The sequence below is a fragment of the Armigeres subalbatus genome, chromosome 2 (assembly GCF_024139115.2).
Source record: "Armigeres subalbatus isolate Guangzhou_Male chromosome 2, GZ_Asu_2, whole genome shotgun sequence".
NCBI classification, from domain to species: domain Eukaryota; kingdom Metazoa; phylum Arthropoda; class Insecta; order Diptera; family Culicidae; genus Armigeres; species Armigeres subalbatus.
The window spans coordinates 223,524,016-223,540,206 of record NC_085140.1 but is presented as its reverse complement, the minus strand read 5'-3'; the positions used below and the strand labels follow the sequence as shown (position 1 = coordinate 223,540,206).

Genomic DNA, 16,191 nt, shown 5'->3' with positions numbered 1-16,191 from the left:
AATGATGAAGTATCAATAAGTAAACACAATTACCCTGTTGACCAATTGGTTTTATCATTTTCCGATTGTAAAAAAACTGCAAACCAAACTGGCAATTCCGAGCATGGCCGGTTACATAAAGCTAGTGATAATTAGCAACCCTATAACCAGAGACCGGCGGAGTGAAAAACTGTCGAAATGGCAACGTATGAAAATGCATGAAATCGTGAAAACAATACTGGCAGCACTTGAACTTTTTGCTTGCTTCTTATGGATGCAAAAAGTAAACAAGTCGAAATGGAACCGCTTTTGACGGTTCGATTGGAAACAAGATGGCGTCTTCGCCGATCTCTTATTCTAGTATTTCTAGTGATAATATGCTCTTCGAATAACCCTGCTCGCAGAGCAAGATTTCTTTTGACAGGTATTGAATCATTTTTAATAGATGTCTTATTGACACAATTATTGGTCTTGCTAAGTGTGCTGGGTAGCTCCAGCCCGAGGTCACTTTTAGGTTTGATTAGCGAAAATTCGATTTGATTTGAAATTTGATTAACCCTCTCTTTCCCACGTTTTTTTTCAGAGCTTTCATTATAAAGGTATCACCTATGAAAAAAAATGCTAGAAGAAAAGTTATTTGGCATAGCTAAAATTAGTGTAAAACAAAAAAAAAATAGTTACACGATTGTTTTCAATAGTTTCACTATTTTTACACAAAATTGATTATATTTGCAGTCTAATGAAACCATAAAGTTGTGCCAAAAACTGCCTTTTGTTGTTGAAATAATTCGATGAACGTTGGAAGGTGCACAATTTGCTGGAGCTTTACACAGCTACCATGGAAAGGAAAGAGTTAATAATTTAATGAGACAGGTGTTCGTTCACAAATTACGTAGCGCTTAATTTGGTGATTTTAGACCCGCACTTTCTCCTCTCACGTCTTGCCCCCTACAGCATTACGTAGTTTGTGAATATCCCCTTATTTGCTATGATATTACTACATATTTATTTTATTATTATTTGCCTTTCTCGTATATTGAGGAATACGTAAAGGACATAGGATCACGCCAAAACCGAACTTTTGATAGAAGACTCGGAGACCCATAGTGTTACATACAAATCGGCTCAGCTCGACGAATTGAGCTGATGTCTGTATATGTATGTGTATGTGTACAAAAATGTGATACATACACACACACACATACTTTTCGGTACTTAGCGTTAGGGGCTGTCCATATACCACGTGTACAGGTTTGGGTTAAATTTAGATACCCCATCCCCCAGCGTGGACAACCGCTCATTTAAAAAAAAGTTATGGATCGTGGACATTTGCCATACACACCCTCCCCCACAAACTGTCCACGTGGTATATGGACAGCCCTTTATCCAATTCGCTCGCAACAAGTTGCAATCGACGCGAAATGCAGCCTAGAAGTAGCTTTTTAATATTGGCCAAACAACAAATTCCAAAACACGAAAAAACAAAAAATACAAGGAATTCTCCAAAATTTTAACAGTTTTTTTGCCTCCTATACGTAAAGGTTCGCTCCAAAAACAAACTTTTTATGGGATGCCCGGAGACCCATAGTGCTATATACCGATCGATTCAGCTCGACGAATTGAGGTGATGTCTGTGTGTGTGTATATGTGTGCGCAAATTTTCTCACTCATTTTTCAGGCACTTATCCTTAATCAATTTGCTCGATTTGCATTCGACACAAAATCCTGTCCCATTATTTCGTATTGAAAATTGGCCATATTGGGCTCAAAAGTTATGGCCAAAATACATTTTTTATACCAAAAACGATTTACTCGTAACAGATTGCATTCGACGCGGAATCCTTTCCCATTGTTTCCCATTGAAAATTTGTCATATCGGACTATGGGCTCAAAATACTATTTTTATAACACACGAGAAAGGCTCCATCACCGCTAGGTGGATTAATCTGTTTTTTTTTCTTCTAAATTTACCTGAGGAATTTATATGGACATTTTTTTATTATGGGTTTGAATGCCTTTTATTAAAAGATTGTATTTGGAGTAAAATTACGGCTTTTCGGTACAACTTTGTTGTACGAGAGAGGTAAAACGTTTCTGACCTCTTGTTTCAATCTGAATTATGGAACTAAACTTATTGCAAAAAAAGTAAGTTACACTTTTAGTGGATACCGCGTCTGTCTTATAAACAAGAGGCCGTGGGTTCAATTTCAGGCTCGTTTCTTTCCTACTTTGTATTTCTATCATCTTAGTTCTGTGTTTTACGTTCTACCGAAACGACTCCTACTGTTATATCCTTCCACACTAACAATTCCAAAACCTCCCGTGGCACATATGAGAGGCCGCAGAGTTCTCTGCATCTTTCTTAAGTGAGTGTGCAACTAACCATCCTTTCCTTTCCTCAGCATTTGCAAGAACGTGACCAGGGCAGATATAGACTATTGAGAAATGTATTCTATTCCTATTCCTTCTAAGAGAAAGTGAGATTAGGCCCGGGGATCGTTCAAAAATTACGTCCATCGTTTTTTGACATTTTCAACCCCCCTCCCCCCCTCATGTCACAAACTGTCACAAATCACTGACCCCCCCCCTCCCCCTGTACGTACATATGTCATTTTTATTTTGGCGATTTTTTTAGTTTTTCTTTTTCGTGCACTATTTTTACAATAGCATAGTGAGCTATGTCCCTTACTAACAGTTTGAATATATGTTTTTAAAATGCAAATTGTTCCTAAAATGCTTTAACATTTTTTTCGAGGGTGGACGTCACATAAGACGAACCCCCCTCCCTCCCCCTGTCACAAACTGTCACAAAATTCGGACCCCCTCCCCCCCTCAAACCTTGGACGTAATTTTTGAACGACCCCCCGGCTTGCACCACCTATGAATTTATGCAAATTGCTCAATGCTATGCTAATGTTAAAATATTAAATAACTTTAAACGTATTCCTTATTACAGACAGCATTAAAGTATTACTCGGACGACATACAAAAATTTTGGTTAAATATATGGTAAAACTGGAAACTAAAAATGATAAAACAGAAAACAGAGTTTTGGTAAGTTTTGATTCTACTTATTTTCAATAACATATTTTAATTCATTTTTTTTAAAGGTTTTTACCCCAGTTCGGATGTATCTACTAACAGCGAAAGTACCTACAAGGGTTGGTTAAAGCATAATAATATGGGATGCTTTTTGTTCATAATTTATTTCTTTTTTCTTCCAGATTGATTGCCACTTTCATTATCTTGATATACAATTCATAGAAAGCAAAAAACCAACGCATTTCTCAATAACAACGAATGAAAAACATTTCAGTTTTTGTACCATCGGGGATGCAGGCAGCTTCAGTTCGGTAAGTTGCTCTTTATACTGAAAGTAATACATAGTTGAAAATAATCAAACAATTAATTTCATGTATACAGTTGAAAGCGGTAGAAAAATTTCTCAAATTAGAGCTACCAAGATTCTCATACGTTACAGCACAGCTCAGTCACGTGACATACGGAATTCCATTGGCAATGAAAATAATCGCTTTTTGGATTTATGCTTCGCTAGCCATCAGGATTCAATAGACATATATGATGTCTAAAGTATTCAGAAGAATTTGTTCACATTGAAGGAACTATCTACTAGTGTTGTTGACCAGTAGAGTGATCCTATTTTTTGCCTTTCTCGTATTACTAAGTATACGTAAAGGCTATATGATCACTCCAAAACCAAACTTTCGATAGAAGGCTCGGAGACCCATAGTGTTATATACCAATCGATTCAGCTCGACGAATTGAGGTGATGTCTGTTTGTGTGTATGTGTACAAAATTTTGTAGACGCATTTTTTGGAACTTAGCATTGGCCGAATTACTCGCAACAAGTTCCATTCGACGGGGAATCCATCGTTTGCTATTGAAAAATGGCCAGATTGGACTATGGGATCAGAAGTTATGGCCAAAATACTATTTTCTATGCGCAAACACGCTAAAAAGTACTCACAAATGTTTTCAGTATTTTTTTGCACGAGAAAGGCACCAACACCGCTAGGTGGATTAATCAGGGTTTTTTATTATCAATTTTCATTAATACACTGCTAAAAATAACTATAAATTATATATGTGTCGCGATTATAAATTTTTGCAATAGCGCCATCCTGATATAATCGATATGGATCCACACATAAATCAAATTATTGCTTATTCGTGACCACACATGAAGTTTATTTGTATATATATTTTATAAGTTGTTTTGCGTGAAGAATGGTTATGTGTTCGCTTATATAATACATCATAACTTAAATCTATGAACTTTTGCCAATAAAAATGTGTGGATTTTTGGTAGTGTACGAGATAGGTACACATTTGCTCCTATAAAGTTGCAGATTACTGAGCAACAGGGTGCCGGTCACCTCCCATTTGGCTTGGCGTATGTAGTGCTCTCTTGTGTAGGACGAAGAAACTACTATAATGAATAAGGACAACCTGGGCAGTGAGGCACCAGACTGTGGTACCCTTATGTAAGGTACCTTAACTTCCTGGCTGGTGCTGAGGGAATCGCTGCACAGTGTTTTCAAACCCAGAAATTCGTGATCGAAAATGATTGTGATTTGACTATGCGTCCAATTTGGGAATCTCGAGCTCATTCAGTAGCCGCTAGGTTGCGAAGGCCGACGGAGGTCCTTCGTAGCTTAGTTGGTTAAATCACCACTCTAGCGTACTGAAGGTCGTGGGTTCGAGTCCGATCGAAGGGAAAGTGGATACCTTCAATACATTTTTCAAATCAATATCTTCAACATAATGTACATATTCACATATGAGTTTTCAGAACATTTTAAATGAATGTTCAAGTCGAATATAGGCAATTAACTTTGATTGAACTTGAAAATATGATTTTAGTGGCTAAGTGACTTCGTAGTTTCAGTAAAACAACGGCATAGTAACGTCTACCATATTCAGGGTAAAATTAAAAACATTTGACTGCTTTGCGATTTGGGCGTAGCTTATTTTGTAAACAAACATTGATTTATGCATTCCGGAGAATGCAAGCGTTTTCATCCCAAACTAATTCCCTTATCCAGTAGAGGAAAGCCTAATCTGTCGGATCCATACCGTAGTTTCCTCATAAAATGCTTGTTTTAGCAGGAATTCCCCTTCCAATGTTTGTTTACAAAATAAGTTACGCCCAAATCGCAAATTGGTCCCGATTTGTGCAGAACGCAACTCATATTTACTCCAACTGTGTATGTTGTAAATTTTACCATGCAATATCCAGAGAAGAGAAGTAATAGATTAAACTGTGTTATTGTCAATTCTACTACGTTCTGCAGTGTTGCACATAGTAAATTTAACTGCGAATTTATATTACGGTTTACTGTGGGTGAGGCGGGTATAATTAAAGAGTAAACAAACAGATCTTTAGTAAGATTTTTTATTATCGATGACGTACATCGTTATTTTTTCATAAAATCAATTTTCCGGAGAATTCATACGAGTGAGAAAATGACTGCCTAACGTTAGAATTTTGAGGTGTAATGCTTAATCCGGAATTCCTTCTTAATTTGCGCTGCAGCAGAAGACAAACCATTCTATGTGTCCTTTAGTAGTAAGGTCCTGTGGATTTCACGACGGCAGCAGCGGCATCCGTTCGAAAGGTTTTGATCCGAGGGAAGCTCGGGAAAAGTCTCTTCCACCTTTCTGTGGATGGTTGCGGAAATGGTGATAGCAAAACATTTTCCTTCAATAATATAATACATAATTCGCAAAACTTCCCATTTTCTTCATGTTTATTATATAAACTTACCGTATGCGGCAGGATTTGAAATGATCTTATAAGGAAGCTCCTCGCCTATGTTGCAATGAGCAGCAACCTTATCACAAAATAACTGCATCACAGTAGTCTCTACTGCAGCTGCTGGTTTTGTTCAAGACGCCACCATCGCTGTAGTTTCGACATAATCTGTTGAGACGCTGTGTTCACCGCATTCCACAAAACCTCTTCCCGACACTTCCTCTCAACGAGGTTGTCCGCTGAAAAGCAGCATGGCATTACGTTCAACATCGAATTGCGGGCATGCAAACATCACATGCTCTGCCGATTCTTCCTCACCTACACATTCCGGGCACTCCGCAGAATATGAGAACCCGAACCTATGCAGGAACTTTTGAAAGCAGCCATGTTCAGACAACACCTGTGTTAGGTGGAAGTTGACCTGACCATGCTTTCTACTAATCCAATTCGATACCTCCGGAATCAATCTGTGGGTCCAACGATCTTTGGCTGCAGTGTCCCATGCACTTTGTCATTTGAGCAACGAGGCTGCTCTCTTGACACGTCGCACTTGCACCGAGTCCCTGTCGTTGGAGCACTCCACATCTTCCTCCAGAAGTATGTCTATCGGCATCATCTACAATGATACTGGCCACACTTGAACTTTTTGCTTGCTTCTTAGGCTGTGAACCATTCCACCGATTCGTTTAACTTTTAGTTAAAATTTGACACTTCGATGGTTATTTTCCCATCGTGGTTAAAATTTTACTCCGAAGCCGACCCATTTGAGTTTTGACAGATTGATAGTTATTCGGAACGGAATGGATTTGGCGCCAATTTTCTCACGAACAAAGTTTAACTATCGAACTGTCAAATCTAACCCACTCAGCGAACTGGACTATCGAAATTCATAACTGGCGCCTTATGAATCTTCGACCGATTATTTCACCAGCAGTGCTTCTTATTACCTCTATTATCGAGAACGAAGGTGTTGTTACCCGCTCCGTTTCTGAACGCTAATTTGTACGTCATATATTTGTCTAAAAGGTGTAATACGGTTGTGCATTCGAAAGCGATTTGTAACATTTTACAACGGTGCATAAAAATCGATTACGGTATTTCGGCTGCTTTAGTAATCCGAATAAATTATAATGTCAAACCATTGTGCGAAATGCAATCAGCTCATCAACAATTACGATGACCGTACGGTGTGTGAAGGAAAGTGCGCCAAAGTATTCCACGCAAGATGTGTTGGTGTTTCCGAAGCAGCGCTGTGTGTATTATCCCGCAATATTATCTGGATGTGCGACAAGTGCATGGATGTGTTTTGCAAGGAACGTGATAGTACGCAAATTGATGTCGCTGCCTGCACCGAACCATCGCAATCAATGAAGGACGAGATAGACGATCTGAAACAAACCGTTGCGAACATCGTGGAAACACTTGCAAGCGTCGTTAAACAACCCGAACCGATCGCTCCCTGTCTACATTCTACGCCAGTTAGTTTACCGAATTCTCACATCTCTGGTGAAATTGATAGCTGCCCATTGCAACCAGTTGAAAACAGAAGTGAAACATTCTCACTTTATCTATCGAACATTGACAGAAGTGCGACAGTAAATGATGTAAATGTATTGATATCACGCACGCTAGGAATTCCACTATTGACTTGTGATAAAATTAAGGTGCTTCTACCGAAATGGAAACATGTTGCTAAAGTAGACTACATTTCATTCAAAATTGAATTGGACGTTAAATTAAAATCGCTTGCATTAAAGGGCTCAATTTGGCCAAACGAAATAAAATATAGGGAATTTATATGTGACTTGAATTCAACGTGGAAACCTTATTTATAGCTGATTTTTGTTAGTTCATAGTTCAAGATTGTTTATCGAATTTTAACTTTGTTTTGTCGAAAGTAAGATGAATAATGTTTGTAATCATAGTTTGTCTGTTATCAAAGATTTTGAAGTTTTGTTAGTAGTATATATAATTTTGCTGTTTTCTATTGTGCAGTTGTGAGTTTTAAATGCCGTCTGTTGTTGCCTATCTAGTTTAAGTAGTTCAATAAGATCTATACGATCAGTTGAATGTAATCAATAAATACAAATACAAATACAAATACGCAGTTACCTTCCCGGCTATTCAAGCGTCGATGGGCGTGTGGTCTACATACCGGCCTCCCAACCCTGATGTCCATGGTTCGAATCCAGTCTGCCGCACTTCACTTTTTTTAAAATGAAAATCATCATTCATAAGGCAACATATTGAAATTCATACCGATTCCTTGTGGCAAATTTTCATAAGGCGTTTGATTGAAAATCATACGTCCATTTTCCTCAGTGCCATGCTCCGGAGCAGGGTTATTTTTAACCACGGCGAAATAACCATCGAACTGACAAATTTTAACTAAAAGTTAAACGAATCGGTGGAATGGTTCACAGCCTTAGAGTGTCATTATCGGTCGCGAGTATTTTAATTTTAGTTTCGTCACTCGTTTCCGTATCGGTCAATATTTTCGGCTCTCAATTTGGTTGCTGTATTCCGTACCGGTAACGTTTGACAGTTTACAGTTTATAAAATAGCAGCGCTCTTACCGCGCTACCAAATTTGGTCACTTGTCAGACGCGCTATTGTATAGCAGCGCGTTTAGTAGCGACCGGTAAAGTGTCAAGTAATGATACTGCGCTGCCAAACGGCTAATACTCGCGTCCGGTAATCTTGCTCTTATGGATGCAAACAGTAAACAAGTTGAAATGGAATCGCTTTTGACGGTTGGATTGGAAACAAGATGGCGTCTTCGCCGATCTTTTATTCTAGTATTATCAATTCAGTGCAAATCCGAATTATAGCCGCTAACAAAGTTGGATTTTTTCACAATTCGTACGTTAAACCTAACTTCGGAAGTGGTGCGCTGTTTTCATTTGGTGATGTGCTATACAGCGCACTACTTCCGAAATTAGGTTTAACGTATGGATTGTGAGAAAAATTCAATTTCAATAGCGGCTATAATTCGATTTTCTACTGAATTTATAATATTTCTAGTAGGGACCCCACTGTTTAGCAGCTAGGAATGAGCGTTTTTCGGAAAAATATCGATACCGATATATCGATACGTCCGAAAAATTAAAAGCACGAGCAAAAAATAAAATGGAAACTACCTATAGGTTTTCCATTTCAAATCATTGAATCACACATCAAAGTTTCGCTGTTGTTAAATTTTCCACTTTTTTGTATTACGGATGTAATGTCTCTTAAATTAAAAACATCGAAATCCAATATCAGCTACAAAAAATCGATACGGTCAAATATCGAACATAAAAAAATCGATACAAAATATCGATTATTCGGAGCGAAAATATCGATTTCCGATATATCGTATCGGTATCGCCTATTCCTACGTGGCAGCTGGGTCACCCCATCCATACACCCCAGTTCAACAATTGATAATACCCTAAAAATAGGCAATTACCAAGGATTGGAACGCGCTACATGAAAGAACTAAAATTTTCAATAATTTAGCAATGATACTCAAAAATTTCAATGGTATAGGCAAATTGGTGGAGAGTTTGCGAATCGATTGATATATAAATCGTTAAAATCCATTGAAAGATTTTTATTTATTTATTTAGACTAAAACCGAAGTGGCCAGTGCGGTATATAAGAGTCTTCTTCATTCGGCTCGGTCCATGTCTACACGTCGCCAACCACGCAGTCTACGGATGGTCCGCAAGTCATCTTCCACCTGATCGATCCACCTTGCCCGCTGCACACCTCACCTTCTTATGCCCGTCGGATCGTTGTTGAGAACCATTTTCACCGGGTTACTGTCCGACATTCTGGCTACGTGCCCGGCCCACCGCAGTCGTCCGATTTTCGCGGTGTGAACGATGGATGGTTCTCCCAGCAGCTCATGCAACTCGTGGTTCAGTCGCCTCCTCCACGTACCGTCCGCCATCTGCACCCCACCATAGATGGTACGCAGCACTTTTCTTTCGAAAACTTCAAGTGCGCGTTGGTCCTCCACGAGCATCGTCCAGCTCTCGTGTCCGTAGAGGACTACCGGTCTAATGAGCGTTTTGTAGATTGTCAGTTTGGTACGGCGGCGAATTCTATGCGATCTTGCGGAGTCCAAAGTACGTACGATTTCCAGCCACTATGCGTCTCCGACTTTCTCTGCTGATATCATTTTCGGCAATAACCAGTGAGCCCAAGTACACACATTCTTCTACCACCTCGATTTCGTCACCACCGATGCAAACTCGCAGTGGGTGGCTCACATTGTCTTCTCTTGAACCTCTCTCTATCATGTACTTCGTCTTCGACGTGTTGATGACTAGTCCGATCCGCTTTGCTTCTCTCCCATAATATCTATGTCGTCGGCGAAGCCAAATAGCTGGACGGACTTATTAAAAATTGTACCACTCGTGTTAATCCCTGATCTTCGTATTACTGATCCATTGAAAGATAAAGGACCTATTAATGTTACGAATCTTACATGATTGAAATTTTCATTTTATACCCTGTATCCGAGTCTCCCTCTTATACGTAGTTTACGTCGAAAAAAGTGCAGCAATCTCTGTATTCAATGAAAATTCAAAATTAGTGTGTCTTGATATACTCAAAATGCACCAAGAAATTCTGATGATGTAGGGTATCTGTTCCTATATCAATAACAATAAGGCAATGCGCATATGAAATGCATTGATTTCTCGCCCAATAATCAAGAACATGAGAATAATTATGAACGGCTCATGTAATTTTTAATTGAAAACAATTTGGTAGTTTCAAAAATAAAATTTTCATCACATTATAGAAGTATTTTGCTAAAAAACATCATCACCGCCATGCTCCTATTTCAATAACATTCAAAAACAGTTAATCCTATGCCTGTACCTATAACAATAATACTGTTTCCAACATAAAATACGCACACTATTACTTGTGTGTATGTGTATTGATATGATTGCAGTGATGCCGAATTCTTCAATGTTTTGTATTTGAGTTTAAATATAATTACAAAATTGCTGTTTTTGTTGCAGTTTTCCATCTTATCAGCACAATTTTGTGTTTGTCATAATTTATCTTTTCGATATAATTTATTTTACAAACATAAGAGTTGAATTTCACAGTGAAAGTTCATTCAAGCGCCTTGAAATAAAAATCTATGTTGGCAACCCTTGAGAGTACTGCAAGCCATGTAAACAGTTTGGAATACGGACAAGAATAATTTAAACGTTGTTCGAAATAAACCTATATCAAACTATAGGAAATCGCGTTGGTTTTTAAAATATAATTATATTCATAGTGAAAATGTGATGTGCTTTATGTGCTGTGAAGTGAATTTTGAAGGGATAGAATTGTTAAAGCTTAAAATTGAGTGGGAAACAACGGCGTGAAAACAGATGAATCTGCTAGTAGCCAACGAGCAGTGCATCAACCCATCAGTTCAGAGGTAGGAAAATGAAAATAAAAGTGCTTTATAATTTTATCTTTTATTAATTTGATTCTTGTGAATTGAAACATTACTTAAACAAAATCTTGAATAATATTTCAAACATTCAAGAATGTGTTCCATCCATTATTGTGTACATACGATGTGAGAAATTGTTAATAAATTGATTTTTTATTTGGTTTATCGACGGTTGAGATTAATATACGGGCTGTTATTAATATGGGAACAAATACCCTAAATTTGATTCACAATTCCACACTTTAAAAATTTGAGACATAATCACTGCCGTGAATCGCAAGTCAGTCCCATCTGCATTTTAATCAATTTTGAGTTAGAACCGTGATTCACTTTCTTTTTGTATATATATTTAGCTATGCTAATCAGAACGGGAAGTTTGTTCTAGAAAATTGAAAATCCATTCCAAGTCGAATTGTCCCATAACGAAAAGTAACCGCAAGTCAGTCCCATTAGTAAAAACAATGAAAATATCATAAAATAAATTGCAATAAGACATTATAACTTGTTTGTTTAGTTATATTTCTTCAGAAATGACAATGGTTAATAATATCGAGGTTAAAAAATTATTTTTGATAGCATTTTTGAAGCATTTCTGTAGGTTTACTGTTCTGGCAATTTCATCCAGTATGATTTACTATCACTTTTGACGAGCGGTAAAATAACGTCCAGCAAAGAAGTTTTCCTCTTTTCTGATATTCCTTCGGAGGCAGCCTGTCTTTTCGGCGTGTCTTGCAGAAGGAATTAATCACTTTGAATCTGTTTCATTTGATTTTTCGTCAATAGATTGCATTGATTCATCGGCTCACTTCCGTCGAGAGTATTGCAATTGCATTGTAAAAAAGCTTGGAACCAGTTGATCACTGGTGGTCAACAAATCAACATGGAATACGACATTTTCAAGCGAAACATCATTGGAACATAATCCCTAGAAGTGCAAGAAATATGTCCCCTGTTCTAAATAAATTCAGCACACTTTTGAAATAATGTTTGGTCCTTGCTCGTCTTGCCGCGAGGGGGTGGTCATATCGATGATAAATATAGGCATCAATAAAATACCTTTTTTTAAACCAGATTTTAAGATACTGTAACGTCATTATTCAGTGTTTATTGATACTTATGTCAAAGACGGGTCATCAAAAAGGTGTTTCATGGAAAAATCAGCAGAATTCGAAGGAGTGTTACAAGGGTTACCACTTAGGGTGGCCATCTTGCCCCACTGTCCCCTACTTAGATTAATTGCGCTGCTACGAACGAACGATGCAATGAGGGTATCGAAAAGATAATTTAGTTACGAGATAAAGACAATCTTTATCTGGTAACTAAAATATCTTTTGGGTATCGTCTTCACAATGTGACTGATTTGCGGTTACTTTTCGCGTGGGTGAAGAATGTAACCGCATGTCAGTCACACTCAAATTACTATTGGAAAAATGATTGTTATCAATAGTTTTAACAATGTTTCTACTAGAAAACCATTAATTCTGTATCATAGCATGGCTATTTTATATCAAATCAGTCTAAAAACATAAATAGTAGAGAAAACATGCTAAACTTTTGCAAGCGATTTTATCGTTTTCACTTTTTTACAAATGGGACTTGTGGTGACCTCCTTGCAGATCACTAAAGTAAATTTGAATTAGGATGGATTCGGATGGAACCGTTAATGATACAAGAACACGTCTTACACTTTCAATATTATATTTCATTCTGCCTTTTAGTCTACACAACAAATCATAGCCTACTACCCCGATTCTATACAAGGCATAGCACATCTCCCTTTTTATATTATTGTTATTTATTAACTTACATTACAAAATCTCTGTATCAACTGGTACTCTTTTTTGTCTGAATTGCAACCCTTCACCAGGTGTAAAGCCTGGCATTAGTCCTCCATTTTCTTCAGAGGGGAATCCAGCAAAATTTTCCTCTTCGCAAATCGACCTGTTTGTGTCATTATCCTCTTCGCGTACTTCTGGTGCATTTGTTGCTGTAGGGACAATCTTTTTTAGATGAGCTACATTCCTTTCATACCTCATGCTGGAATCCATGTCTTCTACCGTTGCTCTAGGACCAGATTTGTTCACGACCGTATACTTATTTTTGTTAAATGTAGTTGACAGTTTATTTTTCGGCGTAAGATTTCTCATGAGAACAGTATATCCTTCATTGATGTCCGAGGGTTTGGCACGACGTTTGATGTCCTCGCGTTCCTTTCCTTTTTGTTTGTTCAAAAAATCTGTGTCTCGATAGTCGGTTGCTGGTGGACTGAATTCGATATCTTCAAGAGCTGGTAATTTGGATCTTATAATTCTTCCATAACATAGTTCCGTTGGCGTTTTACCAGTTGTAGAGTGTGGTGTCGTGTAATACATAACTAAATAATCTTTCAGATCCCGTTTCCAATCTTTCCCAAGACCGTGACTTATCTGCAGTCGTTTAAGTAATGCCTTGTTTTGCCTTTCCACTAGGCCATTTTCTTGAGGCCAATACGGAGCAGAATGATTAAGAATGATGCCATGTATTTTACAAAAGTTTTCAAATTCTCTTCCGATGAATTGTTTTGCATTGTCGAGTGTAATGGTCCTAGGATAACCTAAGCGAGTGAAGATCCTACTAAGCCGGTCAATTGTGTCAGAGGCCGTTATGCGGGTCACAATTTCAACTTCTTTATATCTACTAAAGTAATCTATTATAACTAGTAGATACTCACCGGATGAGAGTGGAGCCATACAATCAATGGCGAGATCAATCCACGGTTTTACAGGCAACTCTCTTCTACTCATTGGTACAGGTCTACTCGGTAGCCCTACTAATTGACAACCTTCACAAGACGCGCAACATTCTTTCCTTTCTCGGTCCATAGAAGGCCACCATGCTCGTTCTCGTATACGTCGTTTCATAATCGATTCTCCAGGATGACCTTCATGTGCCAGATTCAACATTCGATTTCTCAAATTTTTAGGAACAACTCATTTATTACCTCGAATCAAGGTGTCCCCAATGAAACCCAATTCATTCTGGAAGGGCTCGAAATGCTTTGTCAATGGATTCTTCCAATGTCCTGATCGAAGACATTCTCTAACGGCAGTTCTTTCTGGGACATCTCGTGAAGCTTCCTCGATTTCGCCAATATCAATTGCCACAGATTCTTAAATTGCTAAAACCATAAATTTTCTGTCTTTCTCGAATTCAATTGCATTATCTTTTGAAGTACGGGCAGCAGGGACTATGTCCAAGGGCTTGACGATCCCTCCCCAGGCCATCTGCGAGTTGTGGGGCTGGCCTAGGATGTGGTGTGGTTTGACAGTGGGCCCTGTTAAACCTCTATAAAAAGCTGCATGTATCCGCAAGTAGGCCCCACCAAAGCGACCGTGTGCCGCTCAAAGCGCACAAGCCCAAGTCCTGGTGTTAGGTGGGACGCTAAACAGCCCTGACACGACGGCCCTCCGACGAGACAGGAGGTTTGCGCTGGCCCAATAAGCCGCCTAGAAAACCAATCATTACGAACAATATAAGAGATAATGCGACTCGATATAATCGGCAAAGACCCAGGCGACGAATACAGGATCACGATTGGAAGCTTGGAACATGGAATTGCAAGTCGCTAGGTTTCGCAGGTTGCGACAGGATGATCTACGATGAATTACATCCCCGCAACTTCGACGTCGTGGCGCTGCAGGAGATTTGCTGGACAGGACAGAAAGTGTGGAAAAGCGGGCATCGAGCGGCTACCTTCTACCAAAGCTGTGGCACCACCAACGAGCTGGGAACCGGCTTCATAGTGCTGGGTAAGATGCGCCAACGCGTGATTGGGTGGCAGCCAATCAACGCAAGGATGTGCAAGCTGAGGATTAAAGGCCGTTTCTTCAACTATAGCATCATCAACGTGCACTGCCCACACGAAGGGAGACCTGACGACGAGAAAGAAGCGTTCTACGCACAGCTGGAGCAGACATACGATGGATGCCCACTGCGGGACGTTAAAATCGTCATCGGTGACATGAACGCACAGGTAGGAAGGGAGGAAATGTATAGACCGGTCATCGGACCGGATAGTCTGCACACCGTATCGAATGACAACGGCCAACGATGCATAAACTTCGCAGCCTCCCGCGGAATGGTAGTCCGAAGCACCTTCTTTCCCCGCAAAAATATCCACAAGGCCACATGGAGATCACCTAACCAAGAAACGGAAAACCAAATCGACCACGTTCTAATCGACGGTAAATTCTTCTCCGACATCACGAACGTCCGCACTTACCGCAGTGCGAATATTGAATCCGACCACTACCTCGTTGCAGTATGCCTGCGCTCAAAACTCTCGACGGTGTACAACACGCGTCGAAGTCGGACGCCGCGGCTTAACATTGGGCGGCTACAAGATGGTAGACTAGCCCAAGAATACGCGCAGCAGCTGGAAGTGGCACTTCCAACGGAAGAGCAGCTAGGCGCAGCGTCTCTTGAAGATGGCTGGAGAGATATTCGATCCGCCATTGGTAGCACCGCAACCGCTGCACTTGGAACGGTTAGTGGAAGTTGTGAGCAGTTAGTGGAAGAGAAGAATGCAGCATGGGCGAGATTGCTGCAACACCGCACGAGGGCGAACGAGGCACGATATAAACAGGCGCGGAACAGACAAAACTCGATTTTCCGGAGGAAAAAGCGCCAGCAGGAAGATCGAGACCGTGAAGAAACGGAGCAACTGTACCGCGCTAATAACACACGAAAGTTCTATGAGAAGTTAAACCGTTCACGTAAGGGCCACGTGCCACAGCCTGATATGTGTAAGGACATAAACGGGAACCTTCTTACGAACGAGCCTGAGGTGATCCAAAGGTGGCGGCAGCACTACGAAGAACACCTGAATGGCGATGTGGCAGACGAAGATGGCGGTATGGTGATGGACCTGGGAGAACGCGCGCAGGACATAATTCTACCGGCTCCGGATCTCCAGGAAATCCAGGAGGAGATTGGCCGGCTGAA

At 39.7% G+C, this 16,191-nt stretch overlaps 1 protein-coding gene across 9 annotated transcripts in view; it reads left to right on the top strand.

The window, feature by feature from the left end:
• Positions 1 to 16,191, top strand: part of LOC134211756 (F-actin-uncapping protein LRRC16A) — a 190,551-nt gene that overhangs the window by 3,304 nt on the left and 171,056 nt on the right. For all 9 annotated transcript variants that reach the window (XR_009979086.1, XR_009979085.1, XM_062688948.1 and 6 more), the window contains exons 2-4: positions 2,936 to 3,033; positions 3,090 to 3,140; positions 3,204 to 3,332. Coding sequence is in view for 7 of the 9 variants with exons in the window: in XM_062688948.1 (XP_062544932.1) it covers positions 2,936 to 3,033; positions 3,090 to 3,140; positions 3,204 to 3,332 (278 nt within the window). In the remaining 2 variants the exon portion in view is untranslated. The remainder of the gene's footprint in view (positions 1 to 2,935; positions 3,034 to 3,089; positions 3,141 to 3,203; positions 3,333 to 16,191) is intronic.